This window comes from Cydia pomonella, chromosome 20 (assembly GCF_033807575.1).
Source record: "Cydia pomonella isolate Wapato2018A chromosome 20, ilCydPomo1, whole genome shotgun sequence".
Taxonomy (NCBI): domain Eukaryota; kingdom Metazoa; phylum Arthropoda; class Insecta; order Lepidoptera; family Tortricidae; genus Cydia; species Cydia pomonella.
Genome location: NC_084722.1, coordinates 12,888,560 through 12,909,732, shown reverse-complemented (window position 1 = coordinate 12,909,732; position 21,173 = coordinate 12,888,560). Strand labels below are relative to the sequence as shown.

Sequence of the window (21,173 nt, the reverse complement as noted above, 5' to 3'; positions counted from 1 at the left end):
CTCGTATTATTATTAAATCTACAGCTAGAAAGACATACAATAGCACTCGTTCTTTTTTTGATAGAAAACATAAATACAAGCGTGACAGTGGTCAGAAACAATACAACGAAAAGAATTTTTACCCAAAATAAAAAACTTTCCTATTTTTAAAAACGGGGAAGGAGGATGAGTGATGAACAATATTATTCTGGCATTGATTATAAGTAAACGGACAAACGATCATTGCTTATCGTCGCACGATGCAGCATCATTTTGCAACTTTACAACATTGCTATTAAATGTATTGAATATAAAAGTAAAAACGAGTGTTGTGGACGCCATTGCAAAAAAAAACATGACAAAGATATACTTGCGAAAGCCAAGCGGTAGTTCTAGTCCTCTCGCTAGAGAATGATTCTTTTATAAACAATAATAAAATACAAGCGATAAAGGGGTCTCTATGACATTGATGGCAGGAAGAACGCAGTTACTCGACGCAGGCGCATCATCGTCGCGTCAATCGCAGCTAATGTTACTAGATTGTGCGCTCGGGTGACCATCTCGCATTTATGAATAACATACCATCTGACACTGCTGGCTCAGGTCAAACTTGATAGTATTGTTTATAATTTATGCTGTATGTGCGGTACCGTTATGACCTTAATATTTCGCAGAAACGTCTGCAACAATGCCATAAAGCTTAGAAATCAATTAAAAGTGGAAAAATATTATTCAGAGGTGGCGCATCGTTACTGCTGATTTCCAATATTATAACTTGGAACTCCAGTAGCCGTTTAAGATGTGTAATACTCTAACAAAATGTTGCTAGGCGCCTCCCTAAGGCGCATATGGCGAAAATATTAGCTGTCCTCGAGTGAAGTCTTGGTAGCTCAGTTGGCAGACATTGACAGATATCTAAGGACAGGCCTTACGGGCGATAAAAATGGGGCCAGTACAGCGGTGTCATGCATGCGAATTCGCGACAATCGCGCAGTCTAACGCCACAACGCGATTGGTCGCAACTAGATGCGTAAGAATTCGTGATTGACACCACTGAACTGGCACCATTCTTAGACGCCAGCCTAAGCTACCGGTCACCTTCACTGCGGCCCCGCTCAAACGGTATCACCGGGCTAGGCCGGGCCGGGGGTCGCGGGGTTGGATAACGGCCGGTAGCGATAAAGCTGGTCCACACCAAATCACACAGTCATCCCCAAAACGACGACGAATGACCGCTCCACACGGTGGGGCGCGAACGGACACAGTCTCCAAAGCAGGGATGCGGAAGAGACCCCTCAAACCCTTACGCAAGGAAGGGTGCTGTCGAATGAAACCCACACACCATTCTTAGTGCCCGTAAGGCCCGTCCTTAGATATATGTCAATGTTGGCAGAGCAATGGGCTAGTGATCTACGAGTAGAGTCGCGAGTTCGAGCCTCGTCTCTTGAAAGACAGTGAATTTGTCCATTTTTCATTTATTTCTAAGCTTTTTTATATTTGTGTAAGTTAAGTACCCGTCGAAATACTTGTGGCCCACACGCTCATGTGCCGTCGAAAAGTTTCCAAAATTGCATTAATTTCGACTTGGAAAAAATTCGGAAACTTTTCATAGTTTTGTACCTACAGGAATCGAAATATTCCATTTCCAAAATGAAAGTTTTCTTTGTTTCCTGTGATTTTTTCCTAAATGTTCCGACAACTTTGTAACTTTTTGGAAACCTTCCACAATATATTGATTAAAACCAACACGATTTTCGTTCATTTTGGCGGGGCAACTAAGGTCAGCAAAAGATAATAAATAATAATAAATAATAAATATTATAGGACATTATTACACAAATTGAAAAAGTCCCACAGTAAGCTCAATAAGGCTTGTGTTGAGGGTACTTAGACAACGATATATATATAATATATAAATATTTATAAATACTTAAATACATAGAAAACACCCATGACTCAGGAACAAATATCCATGCTCATCACACGAATAAATGCCCTTACCAGGATTTGAACCCGGGACCATCGGCTTCATAGGCAGGGTCACTACCCACTAGGCCAGACCGGTCGTCAAAAGATGTTATCCCTTATCAAACTCTGGGCGTTTATAAGATTGAATGCAGCTGTGGTAGTTCCTATATTGGGGAGACCATCGCAAACGCACCATAGCGGAAAGGGTCAAGGAACATATCGCGGCTGTTAAAAAACGTCAAATAAATAAGTCTGCGGTAGCCGAACACTTGATACAGTCGGAACCAAACCACTGGATTGAGCTCCACAATCACAAAGTCCTCTCAACGGAACGTCTTTACTACAGCAGGAAAGTACGTGAAGCATTTGAAATAAGAAAACACAGAAATTTCAATCAAAATGAGGGATAGGGAATTTCGTCTTCGTGGAATCCAGTGATTAGCAAATGTAAGGGTGAAAAAACTTTCCAACACATACCATCGGATGTCGTGAGTGTTGTGTGTAGGCAAAGTGACAAGCCTAGCGTACAAGTGAATAATTAAGATCAAGTGCGGGTAGTTCGCAAAATACCGCGCAGCAAGATGTTGATACAATTCCTCGCCAGTCGGCCTGTGACCACGAGCGTAACGTCACGTTCGAAACGTCAGGCCATATAATAAACGTAAGTTTACGCGATTAAGTCCTTTATTAGTTTTAAAATTATGAACCTTCCACAACTTGCACATTTGTTAGCCGCATATCAGTCGGGATAGCAGCTGATGGAACGTACATTCTTAAAAATAAAGGAAAACCCAATAAGTACAAATGTTTAACAAAGAAAAGTAGCACTAAAAAAAAGAAACCAGCCTTTGTTATCCACAAATATGCCAATTGGACGCCACACTACCACCACTACGGCTTCACTACTATGACTCATAACTAGTAAATCGCCTTACTCCTTCCTCCTGCGCTCAAAACCGCGAATGTGCCTGTTTCTGCTGAACTCGCTATCGCAGCGAGAAGTGTGACGGCTGTGATGGGGGCTTAGTCATTCATAAACGCGATGTTTACCTTTGCACTGTCTGCGTGTGATTCATTTTTAGAGTTCCGCAAACGGAAATTGAATACCTAAGTAGACAATTACATATTATTTGCATAATACCAAAAAATCACATTACGATTTACTAAAACTACGTACACCTATAAAATTAAAAAAAAGCTTTACAAATTACATGAGAATTACTCATCATTTTGTTCGCATCGTCTTAAAAAACAAAAAAGCGTTTATTCTACTGAGATTCTATATGCCTAAGATATTTAGGCAGACGCAACGGTCAGAATCTGATTTTAAATTTTTTTGATGAACAGGCTCAGAGGGTCAGAGGGGAGGGGGTTTGGGGGATGGTCTACTGAGGGCCTACCACGAACACCGAAGTTCGCAAAAAAGGAAATAAACTCCTATTACGGCGTAGGTAATTAGAACAAGAACTTCGGTGTTCGCAGTAGGCCCTCAGTAGACCATAGTAACTAGTTGGTATGATTATTTTTATTTCATAGAATAATTTTGTGGCTTTTTTCTTTACTCACTTTTTCTAAAAAAAAAGTATTGAAAATCTGATCTCACAGATCCTGGTGTTTTTCGGTTCTTTCAACTCAGAATCGCTATCATATTAAATTCTGTTGCAAAAAGACCTATCCCAATTTTTTAAATGAAATTTGTAGTTCCACTACTTCACGCACATGTGAAAAAATGTGAAAAATGTTGACGTACCTATACCTAATGGAAAGGACATTTTGGAACATCTTTTTTTAATGATAGGATGGAGAATGCTGTAAATTCTGAGTAGAATGAGCCCAAGAATGTCCAGATCTGTAAAAATCTGGTTTTCAATATTTATTTCCAAAAACTCCCATGTATTCATACGGAACCCGTTTATGTATTAAATCAGAAAGTATATGAATAAGATGAAACTTGGCCAACGATTTAAGTAGGCTAACAAATGTGTGCGTCAGCCAAACATCTTTGTAATACTTGATGACTTATGAACTTAATACTCTTTAGCGTTTATAATTATAATAGGACAATAGGAAAATAAACAATTTAATATTTAATTCACTCGATACTTAGAAGCAGATGTGACGACAGTTATAATGTTATAAAATTTGACTCGGATTGAAAACTGTAGCCCCGATTAGGTATCATGTCTTAAAATTTTCAAATTTAGACTATGATTGTATGGGTAGGTCGATGAAACACATTTTAAAAAAGATCTCTTCTGTGGACAATACATTAAAAGTTAACGACTCTGGTACATAGATATCCCGTTTTATTCCGTATTTGAGTCTATTTGTCCGTATTTGTATCCCGCCTGTAAAGGTGCTGGGTAAAATTAGCTTTAGATTCCCTTAAATTTGCGATGTCTACAGGAAAGACGAAGAATAAATAAATAACAAATTTTATTATTTATATATTTATTTAACCTTTATTGCACAATACAAAAAAGTACAAATGGCGGACTTAATGCCTTAAGGCATTCTCTACCAGTCAACCATTGGGCCAAACAGAAACTTACAATTGGTGCGGAAAAGAAAATTAGTACAGAGAGATAAAAGTCACTATCTAAACAATACTATTATCAATAAACATGCATAAATACTTTGTATTGTCTTGGTACGTATAGGCAAGGTAAATTTTCATTTTACTTTGCCTATAAGTACCAAGTGCATATGCAGATTTTAACGCATTCACTGCCACCGACGCATATATGCGTTCACCGTCATACAAGTTTGTTCCTAGGCCACGCCCCCTGGCAGTGAATGCGACAAATAAAAGACAAGTCCCCAGAATGGATAGCAAACTTTCTTAAGATGGTAGTTCCCAGACGAGAAATGGTCTGGATATGACAATAATGGGATTTGTAACAAAGTACAATTCACCTGCATACAAGTATTGAAGTCGTTGTGGAGACCCAGGGGAGGCCATAGCCCAGCAGTGGATATCTTTCGGCTGATATGATTCTTTCGACGGACACTTTCTGCTAAATTGCTATTCAGAGCGACAGAAAAACAACATATACCCTTTCCCATCACCTACTCGGAAAAGGGCTTTTTCTTTCCTACTAGGGTTGATCAAAGTGGCACTTTTCTATTCAAGGACACTTTTTGTTCATACTATTTTTTTGGCTTATATATTATATTGAAACAATAATTTCCTCATGTGAAAAACAGTATATGTTACAGGGCAGCAAAATTATTTTCACCTTGGGCGTTAACACTTGAGCCTCTCACAACGTTCAGTATTCTATAATAGAATCTCTCCCTTCCTTTAGAAATGTACGCCCTCGCCGAAAATATGTCATTTTGCTCTCTTGTGACACAATCTACTATTCTCAGCACCTCTCAGTACCCTCAGCCTTCAGCAGAAAGTGCCCTGACGGAAAAACCCTTAAAGAGTGCACCGGACATTGTTTCGCATTACATGAACACAAACTCAACAGTACGTCCATTGTATGGACGTAAACTGATGCTCGACATTAGGTACAAATGTGTCATATTCACATTTGTGCAGATAAGCGTTGGGAAGTGAGGTAATAAGCTTCAAATCCATATTTTTTCATTCATTTACTTGTTTACATTCAGGGATAGGGTCCGTCTACCAATCACAATGGTATCGGGGTCACAATAGACTTGATTGTTGCCCTACATTAGGGCCTAATTTTCAATAGATTAAACACAATGGCTTGACGAGTCTTGACACTTTGACATGCAATTTCAACGTGTTTAAAAGTGTTGGGTATTAGGTAAATCTCATTAGTAAATTAATTTTGTAATAAGCACTAATAAGCATAAACTTCTGCTACCTATCTAAGTATATGAAAATCACAATGATCTAAATAAAGGAAAAAGTGAGAAATTCTGGCATTCTCTATTTGACAAATAGAGTGAAATAACTAGGGTGTTACGTACACCTGAGTGGCGTTCGACTTAGTGCCACCATGGCGTCATAGAGTGCGCTGTCAAAACAAATATAATCCAGAACAATTGAAGTTATGCTGTCAATCAATCTTCAGGAGAGAACGAACGGGAGAAGATGACGTCTGTGGCGGTTCTTGGACAAATCTCCTAAGTGGTTTGCTTGAGATAAGAAATGTAACGTGTGCTGTGATTTGTAATCAGTCTTGTTCAGTAAAGACTGTGAGTTTAAGATGATATTTCATTGAGAGCCCTAATAATCCACAATTTGAAGGTTAGGATGTGGTTCCGATAGTCTGATATACGCCCACTATTCCCGACGCAGTCTTCGGGTGACATCGGAACTCGTGACCAGCCGGGTCACTCTACCAAGTTAGCTAACGAGACTTAACCGCGCGGGACAGTTCGTCAATTGCAGGCATTTTTCTCTGTCACTCTAAATACGACTTACGACTTAGTGAGAGTAAAAGAGAAAGAGCCCCGCACTTTGCGAATTTCGGTTTTCGCGGTAGGTCTCCTGGAGTCTAGTCCGAGCCAACGAATTTTGGTCAGCTTGCAGCATCGAAAGAAGATATTTTTTGGTTTTATCAGTACTAACAAAAGGTGGTCCACTTAGTTCTGACGTTACTGTTGACAGCTTAATAGCTAGTAAGTTAGATAGGAGAGCATTGAATATGCATATATGAATAATTGACGAACTTATGTCATTATCCTATTCTTTTGGAAAAATATTTTTGCAGCTTACCAATAAGAATATACCTACATACCTATTATGTGGGCCAATATTATTCGCAGAGGTATATTTTGGTCCAACAAAAATACTCGAAAAGTGTTGCATTTCTCCTATTTTATCTCAGGTTCGTCTGCCTTAACTTAAATGTGAATAATACATATATAACCATCGGCTTCATATGCAGGGTCACTACCCACTGGGTCAGACCGGTTGTCAAACTATTTAACTTGCTCTGTTAGTGTGGGTCAAATTTCGGAATTCCAATTAAACTGAAGTTTTGCATACATATATAAGTAAATCGGATGACAATACAATATTATGACGGAATGGAGCTGATCTGATGATGGAGTAGGTGGCCATTGGAACTCATCTGTGATAAAACAACACAAACTAATTGTGTTTGGGGTCGTTAGAATTGTCTGGATGAGTATTAGTTGCCAGTGGAAAGAAAAGTACAGTCAACGATAAAAGCTTCTACCAAAAACGAATCTCTAGCCAAAAACTTAATTAGAAATGTCTTAAGAATAGTCGAATTAAGATATCTTAACCCTCACAGTTTACGGTGGTTACGGGCGACAAACAAATAAGCCTACAAATTAAGTTCTAAGAAACTTACATTCATGCTATTGACCGTTTAATTTAATTAAAACAGAAACAATAAACACTTACCTAAGAAACAACTAAAATAAAAACAATTTTCCAGAACTAGTTTAAGCACATTCGTGGTATTGCACGCGCTTTGAGGTCGGCTTAAATGACCGTAGAGCGACAGATCCAGTCAGTCCGTTGCGCCGGCTCGCGATCGTCGTATGTTTCGAACGTTCTGAATTCGAATTTCGAAGACGATACTCGACCATTTGTTTGACTTCTTCGGCTGTGATCGGCGCTTGTTTTGAACGTTTTTAATTTGAATTTCGAAGACGTTCATCTGTGTAGGGTTGTAAGATTGTTGGATTCGACGTTGTGATTGAAAGAATGAAGATGTATTGGGGATTGTTGTTGGTGGCGCTGTGGGGTGGTGCGGCGGCACATACGATGCACTTGGGGAAGTGTCCCGTAGTCGAGCCAATGCCTGGATTTGAAATGAACAAGGTCAGTTGTAGATAAATAATATATCGACCTAGAGCATGTCGGGCCATGGTCAGTGTAGGGTTCCTTAGCTATTAGTCAGTATCGTGTACATTACAAGCATAAGGGTCGGGAGTACCATCAGCCGCAAAACTGCATGGTGACTTTATCAATGAATTAATTCATCATTTCTCCATGCAATTTTGCAGCTCACTGTACCTTCGCAGCGCTTTGTGCGTAAGAAGAGAAGACTTTTTGCAATAACTCGAATACCACTGGACCGATCATGTTCGCTATAGTTTTCACAGAAAATAATCTTTTGTTTTGCGATTTTTTCATATTTTTAACATGTATATTTTCTTTCGGAGCGATTTTATTTCCGTGGTTGTTGGAGACCTTTTAAAAGACCTACCCAACGATACCCCACATATTTTTTATAGGACGGACATGGCGAAACTATAAGGGTTCCTAATTGACTACGGAACCCTAAAAAGCTTAGTTTATGTAAACTTCAGTGCTTAAAATTATAAAACGTAGAATAAAACATGGATGACTTTAGGTATATATATTACTAACGCTGCTTTCAACATGTTTAAAAAAATAACTGGGTACAGTCACCATCAATAGCAGCATACCAAACCACGGAACAAAAGTATCTGCCACTCTTGAATACTTTTCGAATTAGAGATATGTAAATAGATCGTGTCATTCACGACGACGCGTGCCATGCCTCGTATTGTCATTCTTCATCTTCTTTTTTTAAATTATCGCTTCAGTCCAGTGGGACTATTTCGCCAGTATCAAGGTCTTAGGAGCTTTAAATACTGCTAAAATTGTACGGTTAGTACAAGACAGTGTACGGTGATTTTATCAGCTCTTGTAAAGCGATAGCTGGACTTTACAAGGAGCATGTCGACCGGTAGGCCGTTGACTCCAAAATGGTGGTTAAACGCGTTTCAAGATTAATTCTCCATTCACTGCACACTACCACATTAGTTTACTGTACAATAAGCTACCGATATTACACTTTAAACAATATTAATGAGCAAAAAACAAAGCAATTAATCAAGAGGTGTGACTATCAAGATGGCGCTCGAACCGGAAGTCGCGTATGTCATGTTATTAAAGGTTAGATTTGACAAATTGCGCGTCATCGTGGATGACACGATACCTCGACAGTTTGCGTTCGAAAGTATCTGCAAAAGTTTAAATTGTTCTATTTATAAGTATATTACACACAGAGACATAATTACAATATTATAGCATTCTCTGATAGCTTAACTATCAGAGAACGCCTTTTGACGCATAGTCTGAACGCTACTTTTATAATAGAATAGAATAGAATAATTTTTATTCGTAGACACAAACAAGACACATTAAATTACATGATATAACAAAACAAAGGAAGTATAAAGTGCCACGAAATGGCCTCATCTCAGCATGTTGCTGGTGGCTTCCAGCGCTGATCTTGCGATGAGACCATCAAGTGAAAAAAAATCACGAAAGGTAACAGACAAAAAGGAAAAAGACATAAAATAATATAGAGTGAACAAATTGAAAAAAAAAAATAGATAAAAGATAACGACTAAATTAAGTAAAGATTATTTTGATATCAACTTTTGATGCTATCATTGCTGACTGTACTTATGTATATTTTCCTACTTCTACTTAGAAATCGAGGACAACGTAGGTACCTACTCTATCAAAGAGTGAATGTCCCAATGACACGGTAGATATAGCAACCTACAAAATCAATAGTTATCTATTGTGTGATAAAATGTAAAAAACTTCAACTATTGGGCCACAGGGTTATATGTCTACCAATAAGTAAGAATACCGATAAATCTAAACTAAATTTCAGTTACTGCTTTTTAGAAGAGGCCTGTGCCCAGCAGCAGTGGGACGCGCTATAGGCGCTATTGCTTAAGACGATGTTTTAGTTATAAATTCAAAGAAGATTGATGAAAGAAAATTGCACAGTACTTATAAACTCAAATTATGTCAGGATCAATCGATCGATCGAGTCTCTTTAGAGGTAAATAAATTGCGGCGCTTTAAGTCACCCATATATATAATAAATAACTACGTACAGTCAGCATCAAAAGTAGCGGATCAAATAACGCCTCATAAGTATTTACCACTCCGTAACAGCTTAACAAAAGGTGATGTCTTTAATACAGAACAACTAAGACCGTAAAAGATATACCTTTCGACCCGAATTTGAGAAATTTATCTATAATTGGAAAAGTTATCCGGAATATCAGATACTTTTGGCGCGTTGTTTCATCCGCTACTTTTGATGCTGACTGTACATCATTTAAAGTATAACGACCATTCAAAATAACAATCATGATTTATACATTTTTTTAATGCAGTTGTCTTTTCGAAAGTTTATAGATCCGACATTAGGTAAATAGGTATAGAAATTATCAAAGCATCGGTGCCTAGTGAAAGTCTTTTAAAATACAGTCGTCATTATTTTTATCTTCAAATAGGTAGGTACTCGAGTAGTTAATGGTTTATCTTCACTTAACAGTTTCCAAGAACATAATAAGTTATTTAAGACGAAGTTAACGGCACTGACGTGAGTCATTCTTATCGGACCAAAGTGACTCTCAGGTCAAGTTTGCTTTGTGTGTTATCTAGACGTCTCTATCTGTAGATTCATTTCAATACATCTATCAGAACAGTATGAATTTAGACGTGTCTTATTGATCGTGTGTATAACGAATGCATTGTCGCTAAAGAAATATAAATTTATGACTTCTTGTACGAGCTTGGATAATAATATGGGTCATGTGACATGACGTAGGTTCACTTTATTTAGCACAGAAAATGAAAGAACTTGTTTTGAACCTAATATCACCGGCGAAATCAAATCCCACAGACATCGCTGGTTCGGCCACCTACTTAGAATGGAAGAAGAGAGACCGCTGGAGAGACAGTGTTGAAGCGGACCTGCTGCGGCAGCTCGAAGCCAATATTTGGCAGGAAGCGGCGCAGTATCGGGATAAAAGAGGCGTGTTCCTGTTTCGGAAGCCAAGACCCTCTTTGGGTCGTTGAGCCACGTTAGTTTAGTTGTTTTGAAACACTTTGACGGTTTTAGGATAGGTGTTTAATTGATATGTTGTGGTTATGTTAGTAGAGACGGACTACGCTTAATTTGCACAGATTTTACAACAACAGGGCCACCATATCATAATCAAGAAACTTCTAAGAAAATATATCGGTTGTAGGTAGACTACAGGCCGTAAAGTAAAAGTACAATAAGAGAAAAGTAGAGCTATGTAGCTACTCGTATATTTTCACTAGTTTTCCTCTCGGGCACGGGCATTTGCAAAAATAATTGTTTTTGAAAAACATCACAACAACAAAGTCAACAAACGATCGCTGATATCTTTGCGTAACCTTTGACTCTAGTAGTTTCCGAGATATCATTTTATCTAGGAACGGAAAATGATAATAATATTATTTTATCAGCAAACCACTAATTACTCGGTGGAAGAAAAATATCAAAAGAAAAAAGGACAGTCGCGCATTCAGGATAGATCGTCATGTCAATAATGACGCAGAAAACGTCTTAAATTTCATTTTTATCGTACATTGACCTTCTTGTGTATGTCTTAGAATCGTACTGCACGTCGTCGTCAATCTTATACCTTTAAACGAGCAATTCTTGTATATATATATATTTCCGGGATCTCAGAAACTGCTCTAACGATTTTGCTGAAATTTGGTATATGGGGCTTTTTGGGGGTAAACAATCGATCTAGATTAGTCTTATGTTTGGGAAAACGCGTGTTTTCGAGTTTTCATGCGTTTTTCTTTCGGCGCAGAATATGGTCGCTAATTTCGTGTTGCCGGCCACTGTCCGTCTGGTCCAGCGGGTTAAAACGCGGACGGCTAGAAACAAGTGTTACGGGTTCGAATCTCGCCCGGTGATTAACTTTTTTTTTTATATGTTCAAGGTTATATATAATTTTTTAAATTTTTATTGTTTTAGACAAGTTTAATTTAGTAAAAAAATGTAGTTAAGATTATCACCTATACACCACCATATTACAATAAATAGTTATAACCGAGCAAAGCTCGGTCGCCCAGGTACTATTAGTAATATTAGTTAATGACTCATATTTTCTGGATAGATACCTATGCTTATCATAGCACTTCTCACTTTGAAAACGCTAGCAATGAAAGTTAGGTGTCAACCAGTATAAAAATAAAATGGTGACGCATGTTAATATTTTTTACGCTTCGACGTTGGAAACAGGGGTATGGCCTGCCGGATGGTAATACCACAGCTACATAGCCTTTATTTTCAAGGCATTAGAGTGCGTATTCAGTTTTTGAGCACCTCGCCAGCTCCGATATATCTGATGACGACTGTACAATACAAACATTCCTATTATGAAAGGGTATATATATAAGTAAATAACTACAGGTCCATAATAGGCGATCGCGCGATGCATAATCGAAAACCAAAGTCATTTTTGTCTTCGAAATACTAATTTCCTCGCCACATTGGCATTCGCGTGTATTGTAACTTGGTCGTAATGAATACCATTGTTTCATTCACAAGTGCATTGTTTGTTTTTGAATCAATGTTATTTTGGATCAAATAGTGTTCAGATTCAAACCGTGTCTTTTTATAACCGTTTTTTAATGTTTAATTGTTATTATCCGAAATCATTTGGACTGGATTTTTGATAAATGTAATTAAGAATTTGTCAGTGAGTCAAGCTTCGACTAGGATCCCCGCGGTTATAGGTACGCTAGCTAATTAATACTTAATACCTCAGAGGAGATTTCAGACTGACTGTTAACTGAATGACGTGTTGGACCTTCTTCTTTGTCGCTTACTCTGTTTGAATAGCCTGTTTAACGACACACCACCATCATTTTTACCGTAGAGCCAATTTAAACAAACATTCGTTAAATGTGACCTACGTGCTCTCTTTAATTAAGGTTAGGTCGGATGAGAAAAACTATAGGGCAAGAAAAACTTGTAGGTACTTGAAAATAAACAGAGATACTAATATATTTCTAAATTATAGTAGATTGTTAACCAAGGGGTGAAAGGCATTAATGTAGAGGAAGTTGGTGGTCCGAGACTGAAATACCTATATAGTGCCTTTCACCTGAGTCTACTTTTCATTTCAAATATACGATGTATTTTACATGTGCATTAAAAAGGCACGGCTAAAAAGACAGGTATAAACTTTAGTAATATTTCTTGAGGGTACTTTCGATTAACAATTTAGGTAAAAATATCGTTATTTATGGAATGGAGAGTTATTTTCCAGAATGGAAATTGTATAACAATAGTTATTTGTTTTACAAGCGGCCAAAGTTGTTGTTTAACCGCTCGTGCTAATATTGATACCCGAGCAAGCGAAAAATTCCAAAATTGAACCACGAGCGTAGCGAGTGGTTCGAGAATTGGAATCTTGAGCGTTGCGAGGGTTCCAAGGCACGAGTGTTGAACAAACTTTGCCTCTGAGAGAAACACAAAATTTTTCACCACACCAACGCGAGAAAATTACTAACTATGAAGTACCAAAAAAATCAAACCAAATCAAATCTAAATTAACGTGATAAAATATTTTTTCATTCAAAATCATCATTTAAAAGTAAATTCTACCAGCTAACATAAGAAAACCACTCAAAATGTGCATCTGATTACTTTGCCCCACATGTGGATAAAATGCAACTTTCTCATTAGTGTTTGAACAATCAAGAGGGGCTTTACCAGTTGGTATGGGGAAAATCTATTTAAAACCATAATTTTCAAGCTTATATTATTAAAAAAACGCACTTAAAAGTTCAGTCGTATCATTTTCTGCACACTTATTCTTCATCTAACAAAAACTACTTTCCGAGCATGAGAAATGAAAAATACAGAAAATGACTTGCCGATTGTTTCAGTTCCTCGGCGTGTGGTACGTTATCCAGAAGACCTCAACCGGCTCCAGCTGCATCACATACAACTTCACCAAGACCTCGGAGCCTGGAACTTACGAGCTCGAGCAGGTCTCGCAGCATCTCGTGTTGGGGCTCACGCCGTTGAAGCATGACTATAGGTTGGTTTTAGTCGTTCCATCATCTACATTCTTTGAAGAGCCCAACTGGGGAAGTACCTCCACCTTACAGAAATCGTAGCCAAACAACACTAGACTCATAGTGTTGTGTTCCTGCCGATGAGTAAGGTTGCCAGAACTCAACGAGGGTGCGAAGTGTTAGGGTCGGCAACGTGCATGTAACTCCTCTGGAGTTGCAGGCGCACATAGGCTACGGAGACCATACCATCAGGCGGGCCGTATGCCTGTTTACCACCGACGTAGTATAAAAAAATACTCGAGTGCGATACAGCCATAGGCCGCTTAGTTTATGCATAACTCGGCCATCGAAGGTTTTAAGTTGTATTTTAATAGCTTCATATCTCTACGTGTACGTCTAGTAAAGTACTAACTACGAGATATATGTTTTCAGATACACTGGCGTGCTCACCGTGCCCGACCCTGCGGTGCCTGCGAGGATGAAAGTGCGCTTCCCTCTTAGTAAGTGTTATCTTTTTTATTGATCATTCATAATCACTTACGTTTTAGAAAACTTGATAAGAATTGATATTACATTCTATTGACCAGATATTAAATTCGTTATTTGAATGCCCTTTTCACATTTCGACGCACATTCTAACCAGGCCGCGTAGCCAACGTTACAATCGTTAACGCTGCGTAGCGTAGATGACTACGCTACTCTCTCTATCATTCTTCCATATTAGCGCGACTGTGACAGTTGCGTTTCGTTCGCCACGGAGCGTAAACGATATGCACGTTGGCTACGCGGGCTGGGGGCGTAGCTAAGATGATACTTGTTTGCAGAAAAAGAAACGAGACGCTAATATGTATATATGAAAATAATGGCGCTTCGTTTCGTTTTCTGCAAACGATTGTCATTTTGGCTAGGCACTTGGGTTAAAAAACAATCGACAGACAACAACCCAAGCTAATTAGGCATTATTCGTACCTACCTATCCAGGGCTTCCCTTGTCCAATTGCTGCAAGGTACACAAATAGAAATGTGCACACTGCAAATAAAGAAAACAATACAAGACGCGGACTGGAGATAAACAACAAACGATCTTACAGCAATACAGTTAGTTATACATCGTAGGCCGATCGTTAAATCCGGCAGATCATGAAATTTCTGAACACATTGCCCTTCGGGCATCTGAAGCAACCTAACGAACCTATCCTGCTTATCTATTGGTTTAATGTGACTACCGTCAAAACATTACACAGGTCTTAGATCGGCTGGATTTTATATGTATCGGTTTTTTTTACTTGCCGTATGTGGCCTCTGTAATTTAGTTAATATTGTTTGCAGGCGTGGCCGGCTCCGCGAGCTACGTGGTGCTAGCCACGGATTACGCTACGTACGCCGCCATATTCACATGCCAGAGCATCCTGTTCGGCCACCGACGGTCGGCCACCATCCTCTCGCGTACCAAGGAGCTCGACAGGATCTACGTTGATAAGGTTCGTGTTTTGATGTTACACTTATGACCCAGTGTTGGCCGAACGTCCATTCTAATTGACCAATAACCATTACAAATTGAACCGTAATGGACGGCTACAGTTTACGGTTCAATTTGTAATGGTTAATTAGAAATAACGATCGGCCAACACTGTTACGACCTATACCCATGTGTTATCTACGACTAGATCAAAAATAGTCCATCCAAAATACAACCCTATCATAATTAAACAGCCTTAAAAAGTTAAATCCAATTCCATTTTTTTCATAAATCTACTACTCTGAGGACATATTTATCGACTACCCATCACAAAACTAGCTCACCGCGCTCTATACGAATTTGATAACGACTTATTTGAACACTTCTCTTCCAAGTCTCGCCCTTGATCTAAGAGCCTACACCATCACGAGCGCGGATTTCTGGCCAAAGGTTGTTCTAGTATTTCGGCGGTTCCGTGGGAATCTGCGGATACCTACATCGCAACAGGAAACTGTGTCGCCAACATGATTTTTAGCTTATAAGATTTTTATTTTTATCTATAGGCCTTACTTGCCATGAAAATAAATAATATTTGATTTGATTTAATAAATTGCAATTTCTCAAATATTTTTTCTTGTCCACAGTTACGGACCAAACTATCCTCGTTCAACGTGAGCCCGTACGACCTGTCCATCATCTCGCAGTCCAACTGCCCGAAGCACGTCAACGGCACGACGGAAGGCGTCAACATCAACATCGAACCTGACACATTCTCGTCACACAACATCGGGGAGGCAGTGCGAAAGACTGGCGGCGTTATAGGTAAAATATCTCTAGTTAATCATCATCATCTTGAAAGCAAACTGTCCGAAGCACATCAACGGCACGACGGAAGGCGTCAACATTCTCGTCACACAACATCGGGGAGGCAGTGCGAAAGACTGGCGGCGTTATAGGTAAAATATCTCTAGTTAATCATCATCATCTTGAAAGCAAACTGTCCGAAGCACATCAACGGCACGACGGAAGGCGTCAACATTCTCGTCACACAACATCGGGGAGGCAGTGCGAAAGACTGGCGGCGTCATAGGTAAAATAAACGGTTATATCTATTTGAAAGCCTCCTAGCTTAGTCGGTAGTGATCCTGCCTACGAAGCAGAAGGCCCTGGATTTGACTCGCGGTGAGGGCATTTATTTGTGAGCTAATCCCGAATATTTGTCCCCGAGTTATGGATGTTATATCTACGTATCTAAGTATGTATCTATCTATTTAAGTAATGTAGGTATATCGTGGCCTAGTGGGTACCATTGTATAAGTTTTGCTTAGTTTGTAGGTTGATCTGTGTAAGATTGTCCCCAAATATTTATTTATTTAAAATCCTTGTCAGCAAACTGTCCGAAGCACGTCGAAGGCTTGATTTGAATTGAAGATTGAAGGCATCATCGTCAACATCAACATCGAATCTAACATGTTGTCGTCACACAACATCGGCACAACATAAGATTGAAGATACTCATCTATTGAAGTAATGACCAGGCTACTACAGCCTAAAACAGCCGAGTATGTTTCTAAGAAACAAGCACCTGAGCTTAACGTGATAATAACACTTAATTAGGTAACAAACTCTTTTGGTGTGATCCATTTCCGTCAAGCTATATTAAATACAATAGGAGTCTACATCTGTTCTTTGTCTTCTCGTCTTAAAAGCTATTCGATTTTAAACTCTGTTACCTTAGCAATATGATTCCTAGTAATTAAAGGTAAACCAGTTTCATTACATACTACCGCAATAACCAATTCAATCCTCTTTCGCTTTGTGTCATGTGCTCAGACTTATTTATATTGTGAATCACACCGTGCCAAATGTATGAACGATACTATTGTGACTCGTCACGCACGAGAGAACAAATCTAAGTGTGATTTAAAGCATTTCCGGCTTTGTATAATCTTCATTTCCATTTTTGGTAGAAGGATGTTTAGCTATCTATTCTATAGCGTAACATCCGACATAGATTCCATATTAAAGCCAATACATTAAGGCAGGACACCAAATCCTACATAAGCACGACGCGGTCTTACATTGTCTCTGGTCTCTGGCGTGGGTAGATGGACTCAATAATTACGATTTATAACACAAACAACATGGAAGAAACAAACAGTAAATTGCATTTCAGATTGAGGTAGGTATGTTCCTTGATATGCAACATTCTAAAGTATAAGTAGGTAAGTACTTGCCTAGATTTATTTGCATAGTAAATAAGGCAGTTATTGTTGTCTGAGCCACTATTTTGCCCAGTCATCTTATGCCGAAAAAGGGGGTCAACCTCAGCATGAGAGATAAGAAGCTGGAAACTCATTCTCAAATTCTCTGATAAGTTGACAAAAACCTCATGAGAAATTTCTAAAGAAATCTTGATATTCGCGAAAATCCGAATTTTGTAACGTGTCCTTTCGTCACGCACACGAGTTTCGTCGACTTTTAAGAGATCCTTTAGAACGCCATAATGAAGTTATACGAGTTTCCAGCTTATTATCTGTCATTCCGAGGTGAAACCTTTTTTTCCTGGGCAGTACTGTGCAGTCTAAATTATTAAGGGTTAGGACTTTTTCAACATGTTCAGACTTCCTCGTCCTCAAGATATTCTTTATTGTTTCAGCCGACGGCGTAGAATACGTAGTGGAAGCCGGCAAGAAGGTGTACCACAAGGTGGCGAGCAGCAAGGAGGACCTGACCGAGCCGCCCGCCGGCGCCGCCAGGAACTATGACGCCGACGCCGAGTGGATGCCTTGAACATTCACCTAAATACCTATGTGGGGATGGAAAGTTTCTAAAATGGATAAACGCATGGAAAGTTCTTGGAAACTTTTGAAAATTATCCATTTTTAAAAGTGTCTCAAATAGAAATTTTAACCCTTAATTTCGCGCCTTATCAAGAGGAATTTTGACCCCTTTTGCGACAGCATCATTAGGACGGAGCTTTAAGGAAGCTTGATCATTTTGCGGCAATAAAGATTCCTGTGAAGTTATATTATACAACAGTTTCCGAGAACTATCTACACTATAGAAACTTTCTCAACTAGCATATATGTACGATAGTTAATCAACATTTACTGTAAGAAGAACTGCAATGGATAGCTGCAACAAGATTAATAAGTATGGGTGTGGAATGTGTGGATACTGTGGAAACCGTGAACCCAGTAGGTGACACTGCAACCTCGTTTAGCATTTACATACATAATTATTGACATTTTTGCATGATAAGCGCAACCATAATAGGACCTAAATTATTTTTTAACAATAAATTTAAAAGTGGAAACATTACTATCCAGAGGCCGTGAGTCCAAGTCTCATCCAAGACAGTAATTTTTCGACTTATAAATTTATTCTAAGCATAATAGGACCTGTAGCTACTCATCACTTGCACCAAACCATTTGAAATAGTACCTAATGACGAGTTGATGTTAATCCGTGGACTGATTGATGCGGACCTCTCTAGTTCGATAATCGATTCGATATATGCTAGTAGTAAACACATACGGCCCAATACGAACTTTAATATACGTCAAACATTTGCTAAAGATACGAGGAGTGACATCTCTTATGGTAGAACTGTTGCAAAAGTGTCCAGCTGTCAGCTATAAATAATAGTTCCAAATCTCTCCAGAATAGCGCTAGAGTAGCTAAGAACTTCGTTATTGACGGAGTGAATTGCGCTGTCTATGATTTGATTTTTTTGTTCAAGTACTCTAGGTATTGTAGCGCCACCTATTTAAAGTTTTTTGATGACACTTTTAGGTACATGGAGATTTAGTTCCTTACCTCCGTAGATACCATAGAAATAGGATAGCATAGAACGACTGTCAAACTTGGAAAGTGTGACCAAAAATGAAATGCAAGTGTGTGCGTAAATTGTCTATGTGCGAACAAAAATAGTGATGTCATGTTACAACATATTAATAATCTATCGATGTTTAACTGCTTTATCGACTACTTTTTCAAATGTGTTTGAAAAAGTTGAAAATGATAAAGTTGAAGTTGTTTGAAAATGTGTTCGCAAAGAGTTGACTTACCAAAGAAAATTTGAATTTCGCGCCTTTTCCTGCTGACAACTTGGGTTGGATGTGTATACGCTGTATACAAGTATACGCTGTCTTGTGTTTCCTTGTGTTGGCGGCAAAGCCGTGGAAAAGTGGTTAAAATGTAAGTACTGTGTTGGAAAGTGAAGTTTAAATTTATCGCTAAACATGTAAGTACACGTTCAAAAAAGGTATTATAACAATCGTTATTATTTTAAGTCGGTTATAAAGGTAATATCTTAATGATGTCTTGTGAACAACTAATTCCATACCTACTAATATACCGACAAGTTATCGATACAGTCATATGAACATTTTGTCAAGCCCTAGCGTAAAGTAACAGTTTAGGTTTTTACACAAAATATTCTAAATTATTGACTAATATGATGAAATATTAACACATAATTGAAGAAAAACTTTTAATGAACTGTTATAATTGGTTTTTTACACTTTTTATGCTGTTAATTTGATAAAATATCGTTACGAAAATTTCGCTAGGAATATCATAATTACCTGTGAAATGAGTATTTTCCTGGGTTTTTTGGCCCTGAAACACTACAACCCGGCACACAACATGACACCATCGTCACTAAATTACTTAATGTATAATTTTCTTTTTGATTCGCTTATATTTTTCACATTAAAAAATACGGCAATATGATTTTGGCCGCCTCGGCCGCCTTCAAACTCAAAATTGGTTACGTTTTCTCATATGTAGTCTGCCTCTTTTGCACTTAATGCCTTGTTCATATACGTCATGGCTTCCCTTTCGCACACTTCATTTTCTGTCAAGCGAAGCGACTGACATGTCTCTGGTAGATACGATATGGATTAGATGTCAGTGTCGAAAGTGACGTTTCTTCAAATAAAACGTCACTTTTGTCATATCGTATCATTGCGAAATTTTTGGCGATCTTAGAGTTCGAATCGAGCCGACAGTTATATTTGAGCAGTATTTACACAGTAGTAAATACATAATCAATATTTGAATAGTAAGTACCTAATTAATGCCTTGAGCATTCAATCCATGACCCATACCTACGTGGCCGTGGGTGACGAATGACATTATTTTTGGGTTTAATAAAATAGGTAATCTAATGCAACTATTGTAAGCCCAGGGTGACTAGCCAAGGTGCCAATCGTTCGCTCCGTGGCGAATGATACAGTAATCTCTCTATCACGCTTTCATATTAATGCGATAGAGATATTGGTGTTTCGTTCGCTACGGAGCGTTGAAAAAACCGAACGTGTTATACATCTAGTTTTAACTAAATACTCAATATTTTAAGCCTTTCATATGTGCCTCAAACATTGTATATTTGGGTGTATTCTCATTTGTCCCCGCCGGGCACAGTTGAGAATAGGTGCATTCATATGAATAATTCCTATCTGTCCCCGCCACATACATGGCGGCGGTTACGTGGGGCGGGGACAAATTGAAAACACCTATATCTGGTCTATTTGTCCTGAGACTTAAATTTACATACTATTGTTTACCTTACGGTACTGAGACCAAAGAACCACGTGGAAAAAAAAAACAATATCACAGAAGACATATTTAACTAGTGACATTATTTTTATACTATTTTTTTGTGAAGAATAAAGAGTGAAATATAAATTGCGTTTTTTTTTAAGTGTAAGAGAAACTGTCAGTGTGGAAAAGTAATCGGCTCGTACACTCTCCATCAAATATATCAGAACGGCCGAGTTGCTCAAAAATATCGGAACACCCACTGTAACGATGTTTGAGATTGAGTGAAATATTTGTGAGCACATTGGCCGCTCAGATATATCTGATACTGCACTAGCCAGTATTTAAGAGTGGAGATATTAATGCTATATGTCGTACAATAAGGCGGTTAACACGCTGACACCGCAA

The 21,173-nt window shown here is 38.5% G+C and overlaps 1 protein-coding gene across 1 annotated transcript; it reads left to right on the top strand.

The window, feature by feature from the left end:
* Positions 1 to 7,408: 7,408 nt before the first annotated feature.
* Positions 7,409 to 20,912, top strand: LOC133529076 (apolipoprotein D-like). The gene is made up of 6 exons (XM_061866692.1): positions 7,409 to 7,723; positions 13,625 to 13,779; positions 14,189 to 14,256; positions 15,086 to 15,237; positions 15,860 to 16,037; positions 17,875 to 20,912. Exons 1-6 carry the CDS (start codon positions 7,607 to 7,609, stop codon positions 18,006 to 18,008), a joined length of 804 nt encoding a protein of 267 aa, XP_061722676.1. The 5' UTR covers positions 7,409 to 7,606; the 3' UTR covers positions 18,009 to 20,912.
* Positions 20,913 to 21,173: the final 261 nt, after the last annotated feature.